This window comes from Gekko japonicus, unplaced genomic scaffold, assembly GCF_001447785.1.
Source record: "Gekko japonicus isolate JY-2015 unplaced genomic scaffold, Gekko_japonicus_V1.1 scaffold1193, whole genome shotgun sequence".
Classification (NCBI taxonomy): domain Eukaryota; kingdom Metazoa; phylum Chordata; class Lepidosauria; order Squamata; family Gekkonidae; genus Gekko; species Gekko japonicus.
Window position 1 is genome coordinate 180,947 of NW_015164222.1, and position 13,452 is coordinate 194,398.

Sequence of the window (13,452 nt, forward strand, 5' to 3'; positions counted from 1 at the left end):
CCGGGAAGGGGAGGCTTTTGAAGATTCCTCCCCCCCCCTTTTGCTTCCCCTTCTGACATCACTTTCGGTGATGTCAGGGGGTATTGCATATGCTAATGAGCTATTATGCTAATAGCCTAGTAGCTCATTAGCATATTATATGCTAATAAGCTCCTGCAGCTCTTTTTCTACGAAAAGACCCCTGGTTTAAAGTAAGGATAATTCCCTATTGTCAAACTAGTAATACATGAGACTTAATATAATCTCTCCTTATATATAATTGAATAGTGGGTGCCAAGGTTCTAATTCTAAAATGCACTCCCTTAGTGTATGGCTGATGGCACTGCTCCTCAGCATATATCGCCACCAATCAGAAGGCAAAGCCCGGGTCCCGCCCACACCACAACTGCTGCGACAACCTGGTCTTTTGCATATGGAAGCTGATTGGACTTCAGTCCATTCCACACCTCAAACTCCCCCCCCCTCCCCGCAAGGCAGTTGGAATTTTCAGTTGCATAACATACCTCATAGGGGAGAGGAGAATGGGTAACAATGGTTACCACTCTCCAGGTGAGGGCTACAGATAACTCAAACATACAAATGCTCTTCAGGTAGCAGAGATCAGTCCCTCTGGAGAAAACAGTGGACTCTGTCATTAAATCCTGCTGAGGTCGCCACAGGAAACTGACACTGTTTGCCCAAAGCCAGAGCACTCTCCCAGAGCCTCTTTCTAGATCCCGTTGTATTTATTTCCGCAACGGGCATTATTTCTAGTTATATATAAGGAGAGATGTTTTAGTGTTTTGTTGTTCATCGCCTAGAGCCCTGAGTAATCAGGGATTTAAAGATTCATAAATCTAATTTATAAATGAATAAATAAATATAAACTTAATTCCTAGGCAGATGGGGGGCCTGATCTGGATCAGACACATGATGCAAGGAGCTTGAGCCTCCTGCTCACCCTGTTTTAATTACTTGAAATGATCCAAGAAATCACTACTTACCCCACTGGGGAAACCTTTGTGTAGTCATCAGTACAGGTAAATTTCCTTAGCAGGGTAAACAGCAGCTCCATAGATGCTGTTTGAGGATCAGAAATGGTATGGGGGAAGCTTAAGCCCCTCCTCCCTGGTCCACATTGGACCCCACATGCTTGGGAATAAAAGCTCCAAGCAAGAAACTTCCAGATGAAACGCTGAAAGCACGTACATGCAGGACATGCATACTTCGTACAGTCAATCAGCTCTCAGTGCCCTTAAAGTATCAGTTTTCAAACTTTTTACCTTCCAAGAAATCATCACTTTGTCAAGGAAACCCTGCACATCATTAGCAGAACCCCTCTCTGTTGTACAGGATTCTAGGATATTTTCACAGTGCATATTAATGCAGAATGCTGAACAGACCTCTTGGATGACACAATTTCTCCCTTTGGATTGAGAGTGTATGTATCCCAAACTACCCTGCAACTGAAAAGCTGAGGAATTACTAAGAACAATGGAACAGATGCCGTTCAGGGAAGACTATCATTACCACTCTTATCTTTAACAACCCCCAATCAATGTGAAAGACAACACAATATGATACAACAAAGGAACAATGTCTTTTACTGGAAGCTCAGCCAGATCAAGACTGCCATTAGCATATTTCACACATTACAAAGGACACAAGCTGGGTCTGGAGTCCCCACCCTTTCAGACACGGTGCTGCAAAGTTCTCCTCAACTCCAGTGTGCTCAGTGCTCGATTAGGAGTGGGACTCTTAAATAGTGGGTTCCATCATGAGCAGGCTCAAGTCCAGTGATCAGCTCAACTTTATTTGTGATTTCAGCAAGAGCAAGACAAGACCCCAAAGCTGCAGCTCTGTTAAATAGCATGCACTTGCCACATCCAAACACACCCCACTCCCAATGATTGGCTATTTACATTTTAAAATTTTATTTATTTATTTCTCACATTTTTATCCCACCCTCCTCACAAGCAGGCTCAGGGCGGCTCACAACAAGGGCGCCAAGTGCCAGTATAAAACATTAAAATCAAAATAAAACAATCAGATTAACATTAATAAAGTGCTCAGTGATATTATTGCTTTAGTCAAATCAAGATGGAGGCTTGAGAATATTAACCCAGGGGATATTAACCCAGAGCCCATTTTGGCGGCACCGATCCATTGCGGTACTGTAAAAGTTTTATATTGGGCCGTCCCTCACCGTAGTTGGTGGAGGTGGTAGTGGCGGCTCCTAATTAAAAGCCTGGCGAAAGAGCTCCGTCTTGCAGGCCCTGCGGAACTGTGAAAGGTCCCACAGGGCCCTGATCTCCTCCGGGAGCTCATTCCACCAGGTAGGAGCCGCCACCAAAAAGGCCCTGGCTGCCACAAGCCTGGCCTCTCAGGGGGCTGGGATCACAAGGCGATGTTGGGCCCTCAACCGGAGTGCTCTCTGGGGTATGTATGGGGAAAGACGGTCCCTCAGGTACGTCGGACCGTGGCCATATAGGGCTTTAAAGTTACTACTTGATTGGTTACTTCCAGAATCCTGGTAGGCTATTGTTCTTGGGCTCCAAGCTCAGCCAATCTCTGGTAGAACAGTCCTGGGATGTTTCAGTCCCAATAAATAACAAGGACCATGGCACACTTGGAGGAGAGGCTTCAGCCTCTCCCTGTGCAGTTTTCTTGACCTGAAATGGCCCCAGGGGGCACTGTATGACCTGTTGGTAAAACCCACATGAAAAAAGCCAGTCAATTGCTATATTTTTACATACCTTTTATACCCAGTATATTTGTAACAGATTAGCAGACTAATCAGGAAATACAGAACATTACGCTCCCCCCATCTCCTTCCCTTTTCTGTAACAATTATCTTTCTAATACCAGAGACAAGATGAGGCATGTCCACCTACTCTTTGGGAGAGGAAAGCAGCCTTCAACATTGTGCCTTAAAGGCCCTGGAGTGAAGAGGAGAAATGGGCTTCACTTACAAGAGTTATGTTTATTTTCCTTCCAGATTTTCCCACTTATTTCTCAGTCCCGGCGGCTGGTGAAGCGTGGTGAGCTGACAGCACTGGAGTACAACCTGAGCTTGAAGTGGAAACTCACCACCCGCCCTATCTACCTGCACCTCTTCAATGATTTTCTGCTCCTCTCTCGACCCAGGGAGTAAGTATTGGGGGAGAATTAGTACCTCTTCACAATTTCATTAAGAGAAAAAGAAAGATTTATGATGTTGATGGTAGTCATTGTAGGTTCTGCCAGACTTAGCAAAGTGAAATGGTAGAATACAAGCCAGTTTTTTTAAAGGTTGCAAAAATTCTCCTGTACTTAGCAGTGGAGTAGGGTGTGTTGGTGATATCAGAAAGGGTGGCCAACAGGCACCTTCCCTCAGATTTTCCAAAAGCTCGCAGAACTAAGATGTCAATCTACATTCTCTGTCGACAGATTCAGGTAGAGAGCCGTGTTGGTCAGAAGCAGCAGAACAGAGTCCAGTGGCACCTTTGAGACCAACAAAGTTTTATTCAAAGTGTAAGCTTTCATGTGCAAACCATGCTTCTTCAGACAAAACTGACTGAAGAAGTGTGTTTTGTACACAAAAGCTTACACTTTGAATAAAACGTTTTTGGTCTCAAAGATGCCACTGGACTCCAGACTTTGTTCTGCATTCTCTGTCTTTTCATCAAAGGCTGAACTACATACTCTACTATAAGCTCTTCTCTTCAAAGTCCTGCTGCTGTTTCGTCTGTGACAGCCCAGAGAAGGTTTGAACATCTAAACTTTCCCCCTACACATAGGTGCAGAAAGTAGCAGAGCTGTTGTAGGCAAAAAATCTATCATCTCATCCGGCTCTTAGCATCTCTCCCCTTATTAACAACAGAAACGTTGTCACACTAAAATACAAAGCAGAGCAGCTTATAAATTTCTGTCACAATGCACAAACCTTGCTCATTATGGTCCAGCTAACTTGTTAGAGAGCTTACTTCTATCAAAAGCCAAGGGACAAAGGCAGTGTGGCTGGAGGGATTAGAATACTGGATGAAGAGCTGAGAGGACCACTTTCCAGTTCCCCACTCTGCCGTGGAATCTTACTGGGTGACCCAGGGCCAATCTCAGCCTAACTGACCTTACAGATTGTTGTGAATGTATGCCCTCCCCGCCAAGGCAGGCTCAGGGCAGCTTACGTTAAAATGATTTAAAACAAATTAAAATCCTAAAAACAATTTTAAGGTGCTATATGAACATTATGAATAAGACGACGGAACATCATTTTTAAAGGTAAAACGGAGGAAGGGGAACGTGAAGGTAAAATGGAGGAAGGGGAAACAATGCAAGCTGCTCTGGGTCCCCCCGGGGAGAAACACAGAGTATAAATGAATTAAGAAAAAAAATCCATTCCTCCCCCCGGAACAGTCTCCTGGATAGACTTTGGCGCAATGCACTACGCAGCAGACCCCGTGCTTTGGCCAACCTTAAAAACGCAAATGAACAGTATCAGTGGTAGCCACAGAGTCCCTCAAAGATCCAGCCCCTTTCAAGAACTTGAAACAGATTCGAATACAGTTTTTAACACATCCAGATCTATGGGATTCCCCTGCTCCCTTCTTGCAGACGTATATCCAGTGGAGCCATCAAAAAGCCATGGTTGAAAACCAGCGGCAGCGGGGGGTGGGGTGGGAATATTACAGCTCATCACAACTCATGTACTCTTCCTTCTGGGACATCTCTGCACACTGGGCTGGGACATGATCATGGCAGACTTTTAAGAGGTTTTTATAGTCTGCTTTTCTCTAACTTAAGGAGTCCTCTCCGCACAACAGGCACTTTGTGAGTGAGGAAGGTGGGGCTGAAAGAGTTCTGAGAGAACCGTGACTGGCCCAAGGTCACCCAGCAGGCTTCAGGTGGATGAGTGAGGAATCAAACGTGGTCCTCCAGCTTAGAGTCTGCCACTCTTAACCACAACACCACACTGGATTTCATAACTACCTGCACTACAGAGAATGTTTTAACTATTGCTTGTTCCTCTTCCTATTTACCACAGGAATGGGCACTTCATCGTATTTGATTATGCCGCCTCCTCAGAAGTACGTGGAGAAAAGTGTGAAATGAAACTGCATGGAGCAAATAAAAACGTTTTCCGTCTCTTCCTGCTGCAGAACAATCAGGGGAAAAAAGTGGAGTTCCTCTTCCGTACAGAAACACAGTAAGAACAGCTAAATAGCTCTCAGGAAGGGGTGTTACACACAGTGTCCTAAAGAATCTGGTTTATGATAACCACAAATTAATGTTTATTTTTTATTTAGAATAACTATTAATTTAGAACCATAATGAATGTATGTGTGTTTATACACACATCCTTCAACTTTCCATTAGTAACAATCCAATTGTAAAGTTATCATATTGATTTAGAACCTAATTCAGGAAGTTTGTTATATATTTAAATTAGATAGCAACATGCTGGATGTTGCAAGAAGATGGATTTATGCGAAAATTATTTTAGTGTTTTAAAAAAAAAATTGTTACTATCAAGCCAGTCTTTTTTTCCTTAAAATTTTTGGCATTAATGTACATAATCTGTGCTTTGTTGAGACAATTCTTCAATAAAAATCTTTAAAAAAAAAAAAAGCTGAAGGCAAGGGAGGTTTGCGGCTGATATCACAGCTGCTAGCCACACTTGCTTCCACCCACCACCATTGGGTTTTCCCCAGCATACTGAAAACATACAGAATTTTCCTCCAAAAGTTCACTTCAGGGTGTTAACCTGTGTTATTTCCAGGCTAAACAGAGGTTTAGCCTAGATATAACACAGGTTAACAAGGACATTAAAACAGAGGTTTAGCTTGGATATAACGCAGGTTAACAAGGGAATTAAAACAGAGGTTTAGCTTGGATATAACGCAGGTTAACAAGGGCATTAAAACATAAGTGTGTTTTCAGGGCATGCAAGTTGCATTCAAGCCATTCTAAACAGAATTCCACTCTTCTAAGACCACTGAAGCCAGGAGGGTATAACATGTTCTTTCCCATCAGCTGCAACCAAGAATGCGAAGTGGTGGGCAAGGAAACAGAATGTAATGGTATCACAACACAGATAGCTATGTCTAAAGAATGCATGGGTTTTTTGGCAGCACCCAACACAAAGCCTAGTCCCACCCTGGCTCAAGGTTTAGGTGTTCGACTAACACACATTAAACCAGAGGGCAAAAGGAACTCTACAAAGGCAGGAACATGTTTTAAGCAACTGTATCCCCCCCTCCCCCCGCGATGGCTAGGGGGTGGTATTCTACAGAGGGTTAGGTCCCATTTCCTGTGCCTGGCAAGCAAGTCAAATGAGCCTGCTTGGGAGGAGGAACCATTCACTACCTTCCAGTCATATTCCTGCCTAGATAAAGGAAGGCAGAGTTTTGTCAAAGCTCATGGGGGGGGGATCATCAGAGAAAGCAGTCACTGGCCAGCAGCTGGAATTTCTTCTGTTTCTAGACTCCCTCCCTCCATGCCAGGTCAACAGGGGAACAGCAGTTTAGTGCAGTGGTTAAGAGCAGTGGACTCTAATCTGGAGAACCGGGTCCGATTTCCCCCTCCTCCACATGAAGCCAGCTGGGTGACCTTGGGCCAGTCACAGTTCTCTCAGAACTCTCTCAGCCCCAAAACAAGTCTAGCTCACTACCTAGTGGTGCATCATGCAAAAAGAGCTTGAACTTCTGGCTGCCAGACAATCTTAGGATCTCCTGGCTATACTACACCCACCACATGATAATTAATTAATATAGGGAAACAACAAATGATGAAATCATTCTCTCCATGGTAAAATCACAGATATAAGATATTCTTCCCCACAATCAACCTATATTATTATTTATTTCTTTAGAAACATGAATATGCTACCTCTCCAGAGATGCAACTCACAAGTAAAACCAATACAATAGAACTCATAAAAGCAACATTTTTAAAAAATAAGGCATTAAAAACAAGCTAGGGGGTATAAAACAACAATCAGCCTAAAATGATACGCATAAAATAGTCCTCAGGCTAAAGACACAGAATCCCTTGGTTAAAACTCTGGGTAAAAAGAAATGTTTTGGCCGGGCAGCTAAATGACAGTAGACAGCAGGTGAGCCTCAAAGGGGGGGAGGAGCATTCTGAAGGTGAGGGGCCACCAGTGCAGAGTTTAGGATGAGGACCTTAATTGGCAGACAGTATGGGAGGAGGCAGTCCTTCAAGTACCCTGGCCCTAAGCCAGCTGCAAAGGCAAGAACCAGCATCCTGAATTGTGCCCAGAAACACATGAGCAGCCAGCGCTGCTGATGCATTTTGGACTGCCTGATGTTTCCAAACAGTATTCAAAGGCAGCTCCACCACATATACCTCACGGTAATCTAACCTGCATGTGATCAGAACATAGATCACCATGTCCCTATCCCACTTCTATGTAGTGCCTTCTGAGTGTTCAGGGCACTTCACATACTTTGTTTTAGTAATCCTGAGTAATAGCCTCGTAGTTTCACCCCCGTATTGGTTGATTGTGTGCAGGGGAGAGGCAGTCAAGAGGATAATAATTTGCTTCCGTCTGCCAATTTGTGGCTGAGACAAAACTCGCAGTATACCACAACTAGACGGACAGGATAAAGCATACCACTGCCGTCTTGGAACCGAGAACCAGCTTGGTGTAGTGGTTAAGAGTGTCAAGTGGGGATCTAGAAGACCCATGTTCAAATCCCCACATGGCTATTGAGTTCACTGGGTGATCCTGGTCCAGTCACACTTAGCCTAACCTACCTCACAGGGTTGTTGTGCGGATAAAATGGAGGAGAAGAATATGTATGTTGCTCTGAGCTGCTTGGAGGAAGGATAGAATAATCAACAACCAGTACACACATTTTGAGTATTCCTATCCTTACTACTACTTGTTTTTTTCCCTATTTTCTAGGAGTGAAAAACTCCGATGGATTTCTGCTCTTTCACCGCAGCAAGCAGAGCTTGATCTTCTAGATGACCCTGGTAAAACTTCTTAGGAAATACAATTGAAAAATAGAACAGGATATAACTCATAATGAATATTCAATACACATTTCCCTCCTATATACAGCTGCTCAGGACATTCTCTCCTCAGCTCCCAATTTTCCAAAGGAAAGTTCACTTCTCAACAGTGAAACCCCATCTCTATTTTTTAAAGTATTCAACAAGAACAAGTGACAATTTTAAAATGTGAATCCAGATTCCAGATATTTTTGTAATGAATAAAATGTAAAAGAAACACAATCAAAATGCTGTTTTCTGTCCTTAAACATGTGGTTCTTAAATGCAGAAACTGATGCTGCACTGTTGTTCATAACAAAGTCATATTTTGCAGAAGCTACAAAAAATAACTTCTTGCGCTCGTAATCAGAATGTGCTCAGCTAAAACAATTTCCATTTGGTATCGATCCAGATCAGCCCCAAAATGACTTGTTTAAAGTCCAGCCTCTTTCTGAGGAGTTTCAGTTCTCAGTGGGCTCCCTGTGGTAGTCTTGGGGGGAAAGGGGAAGGCCCCTCCCCAAACCCAGGCGTCATTTCGTAGAAAAAGAGCTAGGGGAACTCATTAGCATATGCCACACCCCCTGACATCAGGGGCCCGGCGGTGAACCTGCAAGGCCAGTGGGAGTGCAAGGAAGCCCCGCCAAGGCCCTCCCTGGCCCCAGGCAGGCAGGGGTGGGGAGAGGCAGGGAGGAAGCAACTTACCCTCCCTCTTCTCCTGCCTCCTCCTGGCTGAATGAGGGCTGGAAGCAGGGCGGCCGGAAGCAGGGGGTGGGGCTTCGTCATGTGCCCCGCCCCCTGCACCTCACGCGGGGGAACGCAGTTCCCCCCCCGAAATGACCTCTGCCCAAACCCATCCAAGCCCTCCTGTCTTTCCCTTCCCCTTCCTTGAAATGCTCAGGAAGAAGACACCAAAAAGGGCACTGTGATAGGGTTGCCAGCCTCCAGGTGGTGGCTGAAGATCTCCTGGGATTACTACTAATCTCCAGGAGACACAGATAACTTCACCTGGAGAATAGAGCTGCTATGGAAGGTGGATTCTACAGTACTGAAGTCCCTCCCCTCCCCAAACCCCACCCTCCTCAGGTTCCACCCTGCAAATGTCAGATATTTCCCAACCTGGAGCTGACAACCCCACACTGTGGAAAGGGCACACTGTGCTGTGATTTTCCTTAGTTCCTAGAGCACAGCAGGCACAGTGTCCTGAACCCCAGGATCCCTGGGAATTTCCCTTCTCTGTCTCACAAGTGCTGATTCCCATTTTTCTTGCCTGCATACCATTTACAACCTTCTGTCCCAGACCAGGGGCTACCTATTATGCAATCATTATTATCCCCAACCTCCCTTCAACCAATACTGTTCCACTGCTGGCTCGTAAATCCGATGGCACTTTCCCTACCTTTTACCTTGGAACTGTACCCAAATTCAGGACAGTGGAGGCTGCAGGTCTCCTCAAAATTTCTGGACTTGGAACCCCTTCTGAATTCTACTGCCATCTCTTTGGCAGGCAAATGAGGAAAACCCTCTCACACGGCTGCTTATTAAACCCCCTCATGTGGTGGAACAGTGGTATTAACAAGGCTATTTGAGGGCCAAATTATACATTGAGTTTCCCTCGCATCCTCCCTGGGTCTGCCCTGAACTCAGGTACGTGATTTGAGTTCTGTACTCGGGCACTCAGTTCCCAGGTACACAGGGCCAGTTTCAAGCAGGACCACGATGCGTTGTTTCCCACTGATTCTCCTACTCCAATGGGGACACTTACACGTAATGAAAGCTACATGTAGGTTTCCCCAGTGGGGAAAACAGCAACCCCAGAGGACATTTCAGATTGGGAAAACACCATTGGGTGGGAGTCAAATTAAGATCTCATCTATATGTGCCATGGTCCTGATCTGAATCTGGCCAACACTGAGTTTCATCTACAGAACCTGCAGTTCATGGTTGATTGTCAGGATACAAGATGAGACATAGTTTTAGGCCACCTTTAACCACCTTCTTAAAACCAGACAGAAATGAGGACCTCTCAATGCCTAAAGCTCCCAGGTGTTCCACACCTGCTTGCAGCTTCTACAGTTAGCAAAGTTGTATCAATCCATTTTATTTATCTAGAAAGTATTTATGGACCTGCTCGAGAGAGCTGTTGCAGCACCAGAAACTGTTGGTGGCTAAAATAGGACACTACTACTTCTGCTGGGGGAAAGTATTCCTGGCCAGGTCAGTTGCAGAATCCTTCCTTTTCTTGGATTTTCACATTCTCCAAGGAGAGGCAACTGAGCTATACTAAATATCAACAGGGCAGTTTTCCCAACTATCAGCACTTGCATGGTGGATTCAAATTACTACTCTTTCGAGACCTGAAAATAGGACTGGGCATATTCCACAGCTCCGAGATCAGAACTGACACTGTGCTTATAATCCTTCATCCCAAGAAGCCGCTTTTATTGTTAAAAAAGCACAGACGCACGTTTCCAGTCCTTAAGACTGCGAAAGTAGGTGTGAAAGTATGTGGACGCTGCCTGAAAATATCCAGAACATGGAACAGAATTACGCAAAATAATTAGATAACGCAACTTTTCTTATTTGATATAGGTATGACTGTCAGCAAGATCCTGTTTTTAAGTGCAAAGATCACATATTCACAAGTTGTTTTAAGAGAATATACATATTTTCCTGATTTTAGCAATGAGGCTTCTGACGCTATCCTTGTGTTCCTACCCTACTTTTTCAGACGCACCTCAGGTTCAGTGTGTGAAGTCATACAAAGCCCGTGAGAACGATGAGTTGGCTCTGGAGAAGGCAGATATTGTGATGGTCATGCGGCAAAGTACTGATGGTGAGTGGGTCTGCTATGGAGGGGGCAAGGGACAAAATTTTAGGAGAAGATGACAGCCTGATAGCTGATTAATTGGCTCTTCTCAGTTGTGTGAAGGAACTGAAAACACAGAATGTGATGTATTTATTTTTTTGCCCTGTATACTGGTTCCGATTGTGTATTGTTAGATTTCAATCGAATTCTTTTAAAAAGAAAAACACATAATGGAACACCTTGCCTTACTTGGGGCCAAAGTAGGGATGGAGTAGATCGGGGTCCTCAAACTCTTTATGCCTATGGGAACTTTTGGGATTCTGACAAAGTGGAGAAGGCACAATCACAAAATGGTTGCCACACAAGGTGGAGCCAATCACACAACATCAGGGAGCAAGGTTATGCCAGTTTGGTGTAGTGGTTAGGAGCGCGGACTCTAATCTGGGAGAACTGGGTTTGATTACCCACTCCTCCACATGCAGCTGCTGGGTGACCTTGGGCAAGCCACAGTTCTCTTACAGCTGTTCTCTCATAAGCAGTTCTCCAAAGAGCTCTCTCAGCCCCACCTACCTCACAGGTGGAGAGAGGTAGGGGATTGTAAGCCACTCTGAGACTCCAAGTGAAGGGAGGGGTAGAAGTCCTCCTCATTTCAGGCAGAGGCTGTTTAACAGGATGCCTTTTACCTGCACAGGCAATCAGAAGCCCTGCTAGGAAAAGGCCCCAGCTAACCCCATCCACTTTCTAAAAGCACTTGGGTGCCAGGGAAGGGGTCAGCGGGCACCACCCACAACACCCACAAGCACCACACTGGGGAGCCCCAGAGTAGACTGTCTCCGTAGTGCTGATTCAGGCTATTTTATTGCCCCAAGCAAGGCACACATCACCTCTGGGGAGCGTGTCGATACTGGCCAGATCCAAGTCAAAGCATTTATCACTGAACAGCTTCACAATTGTGGAGAGTTTCTTCAGCAAAATAGAGGTACAGCCCAGCTCCAAATAACTTAAATTCTGATGGCGAAGACTACAGTGATTCCTGTCATCTTAACAAGCGGTAAGGAGAGAATTTTCTCACATACAGGTGTAGATGGGGGGGGGGGTAGAACAGTCACCTGTCTCCACCCAGATACACGGCTTACATGTACGTCTTGGAAATCATTGGTTTGTCTGTATTCACTTGCTGTGTCTGTTCCCTCCTGCAGGATGGATTGAAGGAGTGAAGCTCTCAGATGGCGAGAGAGGCTGGTTCCCTTCTGAACAGGTGGAGTTCATCTCCAGCAAACAGGCACGCCAGATGAATTTGAAAGAAGAGCAGCGTGTCAAGAACGCCAAGCAGCAGGTCTTCCGCAGGAAATAGGACCGCTTCTCCCCGGAACAAGATACAGACCCCTGCCGAAGCAGAAACGGCTGCATTGAAAAACAAACCCTCTGCAAAGGGGAACGTTCCTCCTGGCTGTGCGGGAAACATTTTACTTCGCAAAGCAAGCAGGACTCACGGACAGATTCTCTTCACATGAATCACCAGAAACAGACAAGGGAAAAGCTGCCTTCTTTCTTTTTTTTTTTGCTTAAAAGAAAGAAATCTGAGAGCCCTGAGAAGTGGATGTCAAGGACTTTTTGGGAATCTCTTCTTGACTGCATGAACTCCTCACCCGGAAACTCTGCTGCATCTTCTTGCTTTGCAAAATGTTTATGGGGGAGGGGTTAACCTACCTCACCAAAAAAGTGAGGCTAAAATATTAGTATTTCAAATGCTTTGAATTCCTGGGGGGAGAAGGCACTACAGAAATGCAGAAAAATATTTTTTTCTGGATATTATCATGGAGAAGGGCTTTTCCCATTTGAAATGTTTCATTTGTCTTGCCAAATGTTCTCAGAGAGAAAAAAATTGCATGTGTATATAAAGGACAGAAGTATCTCTGGCTACCAAAGAGTGGATTTTTTCCCCCTGACTTTGAAGGGAGTGGCAACTTTCTTACTAGCAAACTTCAGTAGGAGAGTCAATGTTAGACTGCTGCAGCCAAACCAACAGTCTTGCTCCACCTTAAAGGTAAAGCAGTTTATTGTGGCACAAGATTTCATGAGACAACGAAGAGAGAAGAAGAGATTGGATTTATACCCCGCCCTTCACTACCCAAGGGAGTCTCAGAGCGGCTTACCAACTCCTCTCCCTTCCCCTCCCCACAACAAACACCCTGTGAGGTAGGTGGGGCTGAGAGAGCTCTTGACAGAAACTGCTCTTTTTTCAAGAACAGCTCTGACAGAACTATGGCTTGCCCAAGGTCATCCAGCAGGTGCAAGTGGAGGAGTGGGGAATCAAACCCGGTTCTCCCAGATTAGAGTCCACACACTTAACCACTACACCAAACAGAGCCCACTTCATCAGATGCATGAAATACAACATTCAGCTGATACAAATAAAACTACGAACAGCAGTAGGGTGAAGGAGGCAGAGTTATTACAAAGAGAAGTCTGAAGTTCTAGTTTCTCATGACATGTGTGTTGAATAATACTGCAGAGATAAAAACAAGATCCAGTAATAAAGTCAACACTTTACTCAGACTGATGGAACTTGTTAAAGTCTCCTTCCCATGAGTCCAGATGGTAAAAATGTCATCAGTGAATCTCAAGTAAACGTAAGGCACTCAGAAACAGGTGCTCTGCCACAGATA

At 44.9% G+C, this 13,452-nt stretch overlaps 1 protein-coding gene across 2 annotated transcripts in view; it reads left to right on the top strand.

The window, feature by feature from the left end:
- LOC107108144 overlaps window positions 1–12,702 on the top strand; it is a 43,233-nt gene extending 30,531 nt beyond the window's left edge. The window contains exons 10-14 of one of the 2 annotated variants that reach the window (XM_015408544.1): window positions 2,978–3,129; window positions 5,003–5,164; window positions 7,889–7,959; window positions 10,706–10,810; window positions 11,983–12,702. In XM_015408544.1, coding sequence (XP_015264030.1) covers window positions 2,978–3,129; window positions 5,003–5,164; window positions 7,889–7,959; window positions 10,706–10,810; window positions 11,983–12,137 — 645 coding nt within the window. In that variant the 3' untranslated portion in view covers window positions 12,138–12,702. The remainder of the gene's footprint in view (window positions 1–2,977; window positions 3,130–5,002; window positions 5,165–7,888; window positions 7,960–10,705; window positions 10,811–11,982) is intronic. The other variant, XM_015408545.1, reaches the window with a different exon arrangement.
- The last annotated feature ends 750 nt before the right edge of the window (window positions 12,703–13,452 follow it).